At 33.0% G+C, this 13,489-nt stretch overlaps 1 protein-coding gene across 10 annotated transcripts; it reads left to right on the top strand.

Annotated features, from left to right (window-relative positions):
- The first annotated feature begins 4,978 nt into the window (after positions 1–4,978).
- Positions 4,979–11,681, top strand: LOC107486545 (pentatricopeptide repeat-containing protein At3g02330, mitochondrial). 10 transcript variants are annotated; one of them, XR_008008390.1, is made up of 3 exons: positions 4,979–5,255; positions 7,500–10,962; positions 11,102–11,681. XR_008008390.1 is itself a non-coding variant. In XM_052260914.1 (3 exons), the coding sequence occupies exon 3, from the start codon at positions 8,186–8,188 to the stop codon at positions 10,748–10,750; it is 2,565 nt and encodes an 854-aa protein (XP_052116874.1). In that variant the 5' UTR covers positions 4,979–5,255; positions 7,500–7,629; positions 7,952–8,185; the 3' UTR covers positions 10,751–11,681. The 10 variants fall into 10 exon arrangements, 9 of the variants coding, with proteins under 9 accessions (XP_052116874.1, XP_052116873.1, XP_052116876.1 ...); XM_052260914.1 differs by having other exon boundaries at positions 7,500–7,629; positions 7,952–11,681; XM_052260913.1 differs by having other exon boundaries at positions 7,500–7,629; positions 7,944–11,681.
- The last annotated feature ends 1,808 nt before the right edge of the window (positions 11,682–13,489 follow it).

Genomic DNA, 13,489 nt, shown 5'->3' with positions numbered 1-13,489 from the left:
TAGTAAATTAAATAATTAAGATATAAATTTATCACATAATAAAATATAATACATATAAAATTAATTACATAATATTTTTTATTTTTTAAAAATATATCTCATATATAAGTATAATTTCTTAAAATTTTGGAGGGCCGAAGCTACTGCTCGCCCCCTCTAACTCTGTGCTGCCTTTACCGTCCTATCCATAAAGAGAAGACGACACACCTACATACATCAAATCCCAAATAGAATTATCAAGAATGTGATCATACCATAGAAATATTATTATAAATATGATATGATATGCTTCGATATGCACCCCTTATGAGGATTTTGTTTTTCTTGTCTCATATAGACTCTCAATCTCTATATACTTCTATGGTTTTGTTTTTTTGTGTCTACCCTTCAACATTATATGTTGGATGTGTCTCTGCAATAATCTACATTCACACAAATTTGTTTTCATAATCCATTGATGGTTTCTTGACCAGAACTTGTTTTTGGGTCTTTGCATGACTGTGAGATTAATAAGCACTCATTGAAAGGAGATAATAATGCCTAATAATCTCTAGTAATGGATAAGCTTATTATTACATAATCATTATTAATTTTAATTTTTTTTTCAACCAAAATTGATGGATCCAAACCATTATGAAATATTAGTAGTGTAAATTATATTTTGAGTTTGTTTGGGTATCATTTTCGAAAAAAAAAATTGTGTTTAAATGATATTTTTTTAAAAATCTTTTACAAAAATAAAAATAATTTTATATTTAAATATATCTCTTGAAAAAATATATTTTTATTTATCAATTATATTTGAGTAAAATAAGATAAAAGTAAGTTTTTATTCGTTTATTACGTGAAAAACATCTTTTTTTATTAAAAAATATCTTTTAAATAAAGATGTAAATTATAACTTTTAAAAAATAATGCATTTTTTAAATTTTTTTAGTGTTTTTATTTTTACTATTAAAAATTTGTCAAATATATTAAAAAATAAAAAAACTTCTTTTATTGTAAAATTTTTTTAATCAATTTAATAGGACCCAAACAAATACTTTAATGTAAAATGTTAATATAAGTTTACTGTTGTCTTACAAAATTAATGGCAACAACCACCCTCCAAACAATACAAAAATCTTAGTTCAGAGTTAGAGAGAGGAAATAGAGCCAATGAGCATTCTTTTAAAATAGTAAAAACTCACATACACTTTATATATTCATGTAGAGTTGGTAGTTAATAATCGATAAATAACGATTTAGTTAAATTTATCAAATCAGTTAACAGTTTTCAAATATCAACTTCACATAAAATTAATTACTGGACATGCGAATTTTCACCTATTAAAACAGATAAAAAAATAGAGAATAAATAAGTATAACAATTTTACTAACTCAACTTCTCCACAAATACTCATATAATGAAGTCCTAGAGACAACTCTAATGAGTTAATTATGACAAATGTACGATGGAAATTGGATTTATGTAGGGTTAAAATAGATGAAATTTATGGATTGTAGAAAGATTTGTGTTGGGTTAAGGCTAGCCTCACATATGTGTTGGGTGTGCTAAGATGGTGATGGTGGTGGGGGCATAATGCACCTCTTAGCTTAGACAAAAGGAGCTTACCATAACAACATGGGAAGAAGCTTATTAAGCTCAAGCTATAATCACATAAATCTAAAACAAACAAAATAAAAGGAGGGGCACTAACTTATTAGAGAGGGAGACCCTTCTTCCTATCATCATTTTCAAACATAGAATCATTCAAGTTATAATGATTTTTAGTCCCCACTACTTACCCATTTTTATATTAGAAAGATAACAAAAAATTAATTTAAAATATTTTATTTTGGTACTTTATAATTATTGTTAGAATAATAATAATAATTTAATTAGTTAATATAAAATATAGTTATTTTTATTAATATAATAATATATGGATAAATATTTACACCAATATAACAATCATACATAAAAATTAAATCCTTTTAAATATTAATTTATTCTCATCTAATGAATAATACTGCTAGATTAGTTATATTATCAGAGAGAATGATGACAATGAGTGCACCCTTTAATTGTGAATTTGAACACTATGGAATCAAGATAAGACTAATTAATCCTTTCGCTTCTGTTTAAACAAGTGTCAAAAGTTTGAATTACACCTTGAGCATGCAATAATTTATTGGCCAGCGATAAACCCTTAAATAGAGTTCAAATTCGCAAGGGATTATTTCTTGACTTACCATAAAAACAAAAAAAAATAATCCTTCCCCATTGATGAAAATGACAAGCTTTTGTTTTTTGTTTTTTGTTTTTTTTTGGTTTCCATATCTCCAATTGTTAATATTGCTTAATAAATAAATCTTGAAAAAAGTGGATGTATAGGTAAAGTAATAAAATCCACCACCATAAGATCTAGCACATATTAAATTTTATTTTATTACTATTATTTCACTTGTGTATACATGTGTTGATTGCATTTTCCTATGATTTATGTAACGTTTACTGCTGTAAAAAGTGACAACCATTTCATTCTAAGCCTCTCAAAAGATTCTTTTATGATTATGTAATAAAGTAAGATTTTGACATCCTCACCAATCAATGAAATGACACCAAAAATTAACCATTCAGGTAAAGGCACAGAAACATTCTTAGATATACTATTGATGATTCTTCTCTGACTCTGACTTTTACATTAAAAAAAACTTTATGTTTGGTTTAGGAAAAAAAAAAGAAAAAAAATTAAGTGCATTTTTATTTTTCTTAGATATGTTTTGAGAAAAAAATTTGTGGATCCTACCAATTTTTTTTATTCTTTTTTTTTTCTCTTTATTTTTTTTTCATAATCAAATAATAAAAAATAATTATTTTTTTCTCTTTTCTTTTCTCCTTTTTCTTTCCTTCTATTTTCTCTGAAAACAAACATAACTCAAAGTATGATTATTATTTGGAGACATTTTTAATAAGTTCATAACCCACATGAATATTGACATAACATGTATTGAGGAAGGGTAATTACTTATATGTCTCCAAAATTTGAATCCAATATTTATAATCAAGTTTTATGCCCTCTAATTTCATTTAAATTCTTTTTGTTTTGCGTGTCTGTAATTATTTATGAAGTCGAATATTAATTGAAGAGAAAAAAATGTTTTATAAAAATTTATATATATTTTAGATGTATTTTGATCCGTGAATGAAAGATTTTACTGTTATTTTTGTCATCAAAACAAAATCAATTCAGAATGTCAAAAATAATACCAGAGTTAGTGTTAGAATAGATGTACTATTAAGGAGGTTGAATTTTCTTTATTATTTATTTTATGCTTTTATTTAATCTCAATTCTCATGATTTCATTGTTATCATTGTACTTTCATTAAGTTGTGGCACTGGTTTCTTGAAAAAGAAGTCACATACTAAGGCATTTTGTGCAAGGGCTTAATTTCAATTCCCTTGTCTAGGTCTTTTTCAACTTTTCATAATTCAAAACACAAATTGGATGAAGATATTTATTTTTGTTGGAGAACCACCAAGCCAGTGGCCTCAGGTTATTGTAGCCATAACAATGGTATTAGCAACTGCTACAAACTAATTGATAAAATTCTATAGTAAAAAATATGGTCTTATTTTTTATCATAAAAATCTTTTTTTTTTCACTCTTTTTTAATAAATAGACAAAAATACACACAAAAATTATAAAAAAATAAAAAAGTATTCTAAAGATTAAAAAAATCCAATACATCCCAAAAAGTATTTTGCAGGTCAAAATAATTTTTGGGTCATTTTTTTTCTCTCCAATTTTCATGGTGTAATGGTCTTAGTCTCTTAGAAGATGATAAATTTGACCATCTAATCAAAAAAGGTCTTTTCAGCAGAAAGTGAAAAATTATGGTCTCTTTCTTTTCCCCTTGCTTATAGCTTCATGCCAGTCTTCTAATAAAAAAGCAATTAGATTATGTGCTTTTTCTTAAGCACTTTAAATTAAATTCCAACACTTTCTGATTTTGATGTGGTTTATTATTTGCTATAAGAATTGGCTAATAATGAAAACTAATGTTGTGATGTACATCTAACCTAATTATAAACTATTATTTGTTATGGTGTCTATATATAAGTATATAATTTATTAAAAAAAGATAAAAATTAATATTTAATATAAAATATAAAAATAAATAATTTTTAAATATTAAAATTTTATCATAAAAGGTAAGTTCGACAAATTTAACACTAGACTTATAGGCATCAAAGAATTTGTCGTATAAATTTTATTATTAGATTATTTTAAAATAATATTTCAAGTAAACCAATAATTCATATAATCAAAACAAAAGCATCATAATATATCCTAGAAAATTACTTTTATGTTCAATAATCAAGATAAAGAAGCTAATGAGTTATAATTCAAATGATATAATTTTTATATACTCATTTAGAGGTTGTGGATTTGAGTCTCGTATCTTTGGTAAACAAAAAATCAAAATAAAGAATAGCCAAATTAAAAAAACAGCTTAAATTTAGCTAGTGATTAGTTCATTAGTCCGGTTAAGTAAGTATTAGAGGGTTTAAATCTCGTCTTGTGTATATAACAACTCAATTTTTAACGACAAATTTTTAAATAGAGTTTAAATCTGTAACAGATTAATATTTGACCTATCAAACTAGAAATACGGTTAGAAACCAAAATAAAAAAGAGTAGTCAAATTAATTAATTTCAATACGATACAATACTTAATATCAATAATATTTGTTTGATCAAATTTTTTTTTGGATCATATGTTTGTTAAAGATATCGAGAACCGATGACGTCAACAGTCCATTCCTATATCCAAAACCGTCAATTAAAAAACCAGCTAAAAATCACTGAACCGGTCAAGAATGGATCGGTTGGATTGGACTGGACCGATTTTTACTAAACCACCCTATTTTGCTTGATTTAAAAAAAAAATCAAACAACACGCGTGAGCCCCCTCTTCCGCCAACCCCCCCTCATTCGTGACATTCAGTGCTCACTGCTCAGCTAAGAAAGGGAAAAGCAAAGCCCTCAAACCCAAAACCAAAACCCTATCTTCTTCAACGGTTCCACCGCCGCCGTCCGTGATTGTCGGCGCCTCCGAGGATTCCCTCTTCGCCCTGTCCCAAACCCAAACCCTCGGCTCGACGTCCATCCTCCCGTGGCTTCTGTGTTCGAGCTGCTCTCCGTCGCTTAAAAAAGGCGCTCGCTGTCGTCTCGACGCTCTCCGTCACCCTCCACAGCTGTCGAAGGTTAGTGGCAGTGTTTATAAGGATTTTTCTTTTATGCGCTGATTTGATTTATGATTTCTATAAATTTGTGGCATTCAAATACTGTGCTGTGTATTCTGTAGATGTTTGCACTTTAGGGTCTCGACTGTTTCTTCAAGAACTTGTGTTTTGAGTTATTATGGTAGTGAACGAAGTGGTCTTGTTTATGTCGCTGCTTCTATGTGTTTATACTTTATACAGATTTTGCTGGCTAGTTCTTTCATTGTTATCATAATGAGCTGTTTATTTGTAAATTTGTTTTGGACACTGCGGTGATAAACTAGATGAGAATTGAGAAATATGGCACGCCATTTTGCGTCATACTCCCAAATCTCTCTCTCTTTCGGTTGAATTATGTAGTTAGATCGGCTGAATCAGTGAACTGTGAACCAATAATTAAAATGGTTTGATAATTTGTCCGGTTCTCAAAACTTTGGTTAAAGATAGGCCTGAAATACCCAGACCCGACTCGAAGTCCTACAACCATGATTGAAATCCGACCCGGAAACCAACTCCAAACCTGACATGGTTCCAGATTCCTCTGTCTAGTAATGTTTTAAAAATCGGACTGGATTGCCAGTCGAACCGGCAGTATTAACAATTCGGTCAGGCATGAAAACTGCTGAAAGAAAAACCGATAAAAAAGCGCTGAACCGACCGAGAATCGGTCGGGTGGACCGGTCCGGGAACCGGCCGGTTTGAAGGAAACGGCGTCGTGTGCAACTTTGGCCTACTGATTACTGAACTGAACCACTTCACTTCTCACTCCTCCCAGCCTATGTTCTGCTTGCCCGAATCATTCACTCTCCCTTATCCAACCCTAGCTACTCTTTTCGAGCCACTGCCGCTTGTCCGTCGAGCTCGGCCGTCGTCCGTTCGTCGAGCTCGGCCGTCGTCCGTCCGTCCGTCCGTGTAGCCACTGCCCCCAAGTCTCCAACTCCCCTGCTCTCTTCTTCCGCGAGCTCTCCCCATCTCCTACTCTCTGCATCTTCTTGCCATCGGCTTCATCTTCTTGCCGTCGTCTGGTCGGTGTCGTCCATCAATCAAGGGTCTGTCGGCGTCGTGTTCGAAGGTCAGTGAATGTCTTGCTCGCTTGTTCTTCGGTTGTTCAGTTGTTCTTCTTTTTTTTTTCCTACTTTTTTATGCTCTGTTTTTGTGATTAGCTCTGGTTTTGTGTGTTGCGATTTTATTGATTAATGAATGTTTTGTGATTAGCTCAGGTTCTTTACTGATTATTGGTTTTTTACTAATGTGATTAAACAGCATGGCAGTTAGATTACCTCCAGAAACGGTGCCAAGAATTGGGAATCCGCAATATTATTTTTTATTTAGGATTTAGGATTCAATCAAGAATTGGCTTTGGTATTATTTAAGAGGAGATTGCTGTTTTTGGCACCTGTATCACTAAAAAGTATTTAAAAAACAATCGTGTATATGAAGCTGAAAGTGAGTGACATATTGTTTTCCTGGGTAATTCAGTTTGCTGCATTGCATTACTAAGTATGTTTTTTCTAATGAATAAGAAAAAGACTTGAATCGAACAGGTTCTCCTCTTGTGAATAGGTTTTGCACTTGACTATGGAATAGGTAACTGTTATTGTTGAAATTATTGCTTAAAATGGATTTGTTATGCTGCTGCTGCTATAAATTAATTTCTTTCTAGCTCTTGACCTCTTGTTAGGAAGTTTCACATGCCACATACTTAATTTTGTGTTGCATGTATTGCAAAGGATACAATGAAGGTAGGCCGGTTAGCAAAGGAATTAGCAGCCGATGTAAATATTAAATGCAAAGCTAAAGGACTGCTTCCTCGTGTAACAATTAAGTGTCAATTTTAGTCGTGTCATTCCTTTAATAATTATTTGGCAAAAGAATTTCTCTTATTGCTCAAAGGAATTCCTTTTCTTAGCTAATATCTATACATGGAAAACATAATTTAAATAGTAATTTTGTACTTCTTTCTCTGTTGCAGCATTCTTATAACACCTAAATGATATAAATATAGTGAAACACATTGTTTGAATGAAAGTTTGGATCAATAAATTGCATAACCAAAATAATGTATCTGATTGCTGTGTATAATCTTTAGGCTATTTCTTGTGTTTTTCATTTACAAAAATAAGTTTATTTTTCTTTTTTAAGTTTTACAATAGTTCTTACTCTTTAGTACTTGTTTCAAATGAATATAACTAAGTTGAAGTGAATTATTCATGTCATTGTATAAAGGTTCGAGCTGGAATAGTTGGATACCCTAATGTTGGAAAGTCATCATTGATAAACCGTTTACTAAAGTGAAGAATGTGCCCTGCAGCCCCAGACCAGGAGTTATCCTAATTGTTCATGAACTTGTATTCTGGTAAAGTTGAAACTAATGGCTTCTAATGTTGAGTACTTAACAAGTTTTTGCGAATTTTGATGATTGATGACAAATTTTCATTTTGGAATTTAATATTTAGATATTTCTTTTTACTATTTAACTTTTGAGTTTGTATTTTGATAAGATCATATAGTTTTGGTTGATGGCATTTCATGCAGTGTTTTAAATTTGGAAGATATTTTAAGATTTATATTAGATTATAATTATATTTTAGGATGTTTATTTATAATTTATTTATTATTTTATTTTAAACGGTTTTTCCGGTTGAACCACGGTTGGACCGGTTGGACCAGTAAATCAGTGAACCAGTGAATAGAGCAGTTCGATGACCAGTCCGGTTCTCAGAATCTTGCTGTCCAGCTCCTTCCATGGCCTTTTAGAGCTCTTAGACGTACCTGTGGTTGGTCCTGCTAGAAGCAACGCATAAAAGAATCACTGGATTTCCGATGAGACTTGGTGCTGCGGCACTTTGCAAATGATGATGTCTTGATTCTCCTAGCCGTGGCCCATTTTCTACTGATCCCTCGCTATTCCGATGAACCCAACCAAGAAGTTAACATTTTCCCACATTTTTCAAAGATGTTCCTCTCTCAGAGCCCTCAATCCTGGAAAGCAAGCCCATGCCCAAATGATAGTAACTGCCTTTGTGCCTAGCATCTATGTTACCAATTGTTTGCTTCAATTCTACTGTAAATGTTCCAATATGGCCTATGCATTCAATGTGTTTGACAGAATGCCACAAAGGGATATAATCTCATGGAACACCATGTTGTTTGGCTATGCTGGAGTTGGGAACGTGGGGTTTGCACAGTACTTGTTTGATTCAATGCCAGAGAGAGATGTGGTTTCTTGGAACTCTATGCTTTCGTGCTATTTACAAAATGGCACTAATCGAAAGACAATTGATATTTTTATTAGGATGAGATCACTGAGAATTCCACATGACTATGCTACCTTTGCTGTAGTTCTGAAAGCATGTTTAGGTATTGGAGACTATTGCTTAGGTCTTCAAGTGCACTGTGTTGCAATTCGCATGGGTTTTGATAACGATGTTGTAACAGCTAGTGCTCTAGTAGATATGTATTCAAAGTGTAAGAAGCTAGACAATGCTCTTCAAGTTTTCTATGAAATGCCCGAAAGAAATTTGGTATGCTGGAGTGCTGTAATTGCAGCCTGTGTTCAGAATGATCAGTTTATTGAGGGTTTAAAACTGTTTAAGGATACACTGAAAGCTGGTATAGGGGTGAGTCAATCAACCTATGCTAGTGCATTTAGGTCTTGTGCAGGATTAGCTGCATTCAAACTAGGTACACAATTGCACGGTCATGCTTTAAAATTTAATTTTGGATATGATACTATAGTGGGAACTGCCACCTTGGACATGTATTCAAAATGCAACAGAATGTCTGATGCACGAAAGCTTTTCAACTCATTGCCCAATCCTACTCGGCAATCTTATAATGCCATTATTGTTGGATATGCTCGTCAAGACCAAGGTCTTAAAGCTTTAGAAAATTTTCAATCTTTACAGAGGTCACATCTTGGCTTGGATGAGATTAGTCTGTCTGGTGCTTTGACTGCTTGTGCAGCAATCAAAGGCCGGTTGGAAGGGATTCAGCTACATGGATTAGCATTCAAATGTGGTTTAACGTTTGATATCTGTGTTGCAAATGCCATTTTAGATATGTATGGTAAGTGTGGAGGTCTGCTGGAAGCTTGTGTAATATTTGATGAGATGGAAAGAAGGGATGCTGTCTCTTGGAATGCAATCATTGCAGCTCATGAACAAAATGAGGGAATAGAGAAAACACTTTCACTCTTTGTTTCAATGCTGCGGTCAACAATGGAACCAGATGATTTTACTTATGGTAGTGTTGTAAAAACGTGTGCTGGTCAGCAAGCTTTAAACTATGGTATGGAGATTCATGGACAAATTATTAAGTCCGGGTTGGGGTTAGACAGTTTTGTTGGCAGTTCCCTTGTTGATATGTATTGTAAGTGTGGAATGCTAGAGGAGGCTGAAAAGATTCATTACAGATTGGAGGGGCAAACAACAGCTTCGTGGAATTCAATGCTTTCAGGATTCTCATCGCAAAAGCAAAGTGAAAATGCTCAGAAGCATTTTTCACAGATGCTGGAAATGGGTGTCATACCTGACAACTTCACCTATGCTACAGTTCTAGATATTTGTGCTAATTTGGCTACTGTTGAACTTGGAAAGCAAATTCATGCTCAAATCTTAAAGCTACAGTTGCATTCAGATGTGTATATAGCCAGCACTCTTGTAGATATGTATTCAAAGTGTGGAAATATGCAGGATTCCAGACTAATGTTTGAGAAGGCACCTAAGAAGGATTATGTGACTTGGAGTGCTATGATTTGTGCATATGCATACCATGGTCTTGGAGAAGAAGCCATTAAATTATTTGAGGATATGCAGCTTTTTAATGTGAAACCGAATCATACAATTTTTATTTCAGTCCTCAGAGCTTGTGCGCATATGGGTTATGTGGACAGAGGGCTGCATTACTTCCAGAAAATGCAAAACTACTATGGTTTAGACCCACGGATGGAGCATTATTCATGTATGGTAGATCTTCTGGGGAGGTCCGAACAAGTAAACGAAGCATTGAAGCTTATTCAAAGCATGCCTTTTGAAGCTGATGATGTAATTTGGAGAACTTTGCTTAGCAATTGCAAGATGCAAGGGAATATAGAAGTCGCAGAAGCAGCAGCCAGTTCTTTATTGCAGCTGGACCCCCAAGATTCTTCTGCGTATGTCCTTTTATCTAATTTCTATGCTATTGTGGGGATGTGGGGTGAGGTTGCAAAAATAAGAAATATAATGAAGAATTATAAACTAAAGAAGGAGCCTGGTTGTAGCTGGATTGAAGTAAGAAATGAGGTACATGCGTTTCTTGTGGGGGACAAGGCACATCCAAGATCTGAAGAGATATATGAGCAAACTCGTCTACTTGTGGATGAGATGAAGTGGGATGGATATGTTCCAGAAATTGATTTCATGGTTGATGAGGAGCCAGAAGAACAAGATTCTTATGAGGGTCTCACAGTCACAGAACAGCAATTAGTTGTAGTGTGAGGTAATGTAGAAAAGATTTTGATCCCTGCCTACAATAGCTTGATGGATATTTCTACACTTCTATGTGGTTATAAAGTTTTGGAAGAGGAAAAGAAATATGCCAAAGTTTGAAGATAAACTTAAAGCCAAGCAGGAAGGAGTTTATAGGCAATGCAATAGAAAATTCGAAACTGAAATTTAGTTGCTTGAAGGGAATCCAGGGAAATTATAAGGTAAGATTTTGTTTATTATTTGTAGCTCTTTAGTTTCTGCCTGTAATGCTTCTAATGGCTGCTATCGCATATGAATTGTGTTGGTCTTTTGACAAGCTTCTATGTGCTTTTTTTTTTTAATTTTTGTTATGAACCATAGGTTTTGCTGATGTTCTAAAAGACTAAAACAACATGAAAATTTGCCTATTTTCTCTATGTTATCAAGCTGACCACCAAGACTGCAATTTTTGATACTTTAGCATATTGTATTTAAGCCCTCATTCTCATGGAATGCTAGAATTTTACTCAGCCATTTCTTGGGTTGACCATTACCTGGTGATAAGGAAACCACCATAGTGATGTTTCTACAGGTTCAATTTGTTTAGTACTACCTCACTCAAGACAGAAAATACAGATTCATTGAAGAACTTTATTTGGAGAATGAGATGTTTGTCCATGTGCTGTTGCCCCTGAATATCTACAAATTACATTCTTGTGTTGATTGAGGATCATGTCCTGGATCCCTAACTCTTGAAGGAAGAATAAAGTTTGCAATGCACTGTTCCTTGCTGGATCATTATAATTTCTCAAATTCCAGCACCCATTGTACATATTTTCTTAAAAAAGAAATGTGTAATTTATCTGTTGAGACATCAAAATTTTATCTGTGTAAACTAATACATGTGGTGTTTCCTGAAAACCCTACAAAATCTAATTCAGTTAACGTGATTTCCCTTAAATATTGTATTGAGTAATATATCTCGAATTCACCTTTTGAGGAAAAATAATGTCACTTTAAAATTAATAATGTCACCTGAGTTCTTGATACTAAAGGTTTTCAACGAATGGCCTAGTTAGTACAACAACATATTCACTCATCATGTTAGTTATTGTCATTTCAAAATGCATGTTGATGTCTTAACCTTTTTTTGTCAATATACTATAAATCTCGAAGTACTAGTTTTAAAACTGAGTGAGTTTTCCTTTCCTTGTTTATTTAATAACAGTGTAAGACTAGTTTTATGACATTTAAGTAGAAATAATTATGTCAAAGGAACTCAGATATGCAACAATAATGCTGAAGCAGGAAAGTCTGATATTATTATTCTGTAACATTTCAGCATTTATCACCTCCTATTATCAGCTCTTATTCCCCCCTCCCCCCAACCAAAATAACAAGCTTAACTTTCCTACCAGAAAACTGAACCCTGAATAACAATCCACTTTTGCTCGACTTACCGTCAAGATGGGTTATATTTATGTACTTATATGCAGAAAATGGAATTTAATGGTGCCAATACATCTCACTCTTGGCAAATAGAAAATCATTCAGAAAAGTGAATTGATAAACTGACAAATCCACAATTTTCAATGTGGAGTTCACATGTTAAATCTCACACTAAAGTGTGATATTCTGTGTATACATTGCACAACCTGTTACATTGCTTCCATCAATCATCAATGCATAGAAGGAAAGGCAATTTGTTATGTAAGCCTTTTAGAACCATTTAAAGAGGTAATAGTATTGGAAGAACAAGAGTTTTGAGAAGCTTTTTTGCTGCCCAACTTCCCAATGCTACATTTTATTTACAACAGAATCAAGTGTCCAAGTTGTTCCCATGTTTACCCCTGTTTCCATTCCCTTGTTTGACCTCTTTTTGATTCCGACAGCCTGCGTAAGATCAACCAGTAAAATTCACCGCATTAGACTCTAAAATAGTAATAGTATTAATCTTTAAAAACCTCAATTGTTGCAAGACATGGTTTAATGGACTTCAAAACTTACATTTGGTTGCAACTTAATGCATAATCCATCCTACTTTTCTCTCTAATCAATCATAACGCAGGCAAAATTAACTGTAACAAAATGGATCCTTGATGCTGCTAGAGACTGCCATGAGACTGTTCGCATACACAACAAACTGTATGCGGTTGGGAAGCACAGCATAAAGATATCGAACATGTTTGAGCAGCACTCCACTGACATTATATATGTAGAACACTATTTCATTATTTGAAGGATGACATGGCTTTTTTATTTAAATACGCATGAAAAAATGATTTATTCCCTAAATGCGTATAATTTGAAATTGTACTCAAAATACGCACACCTACTTCATCTCTGTCGCCCAGAAAATAGATTCTAACTCCATTGCATAAGAAACGCCCACAAAATGGATTGCTGCGTGTCAGAGAACAACTCGAGCCTGCCTTTTACGAAATGGCCAAGCCATCCCTGACACCAACGAATTGGTGGACATCAGCTGAGCCAACAACGACATGCTCTTATATACTATGTTTCTATCAACTTTCTATAATAAGTAAGTTTAATTATTTTTAGAAGGCACTTCAATATATAGAAGAGAAAAAAATTATTTGTTAGTATTTTACTCATCATCAGTTAAAGTAGTAATAAAAAGTTATCTTAATTTTTGTTATATTTTTTAAGTAATATCAAAATTTCTGTAATTATAGTCATCTTAATTTTTAGTGTTTGTTACTATAAAATAATAGGGCAATTCATGTGAATAAAATGTTTGGATTTTAA

This window comes from Arachis duranensis, chromosome 4 (genome assembly GCF_000817695.3).
Source record: "Arachis duranensis cultivar V14167 chromosome 4, aradu.V14167.gnm2.J7QH, whole genome shotgun sequence".
Lineage (NCBI taxonomy): Eukaryota > Viridiplantae > Streptophyta > Magnoliopsida > Fabales > Fabaceae > Arachis > Arachis duranensis.
This window is presented reverse-complemented; position numbering and strand designations above follow the sequence as displayed.

Excerpts from the sequence above, each read along its gene's own strand:
- LOC107486545 (XM_021141219.2), top strand. The coding sequence starts at position 8,186 with ATGAACCCAACCAAGAAGTTAACATTTTCCCACATTTTTCAAAGATGT.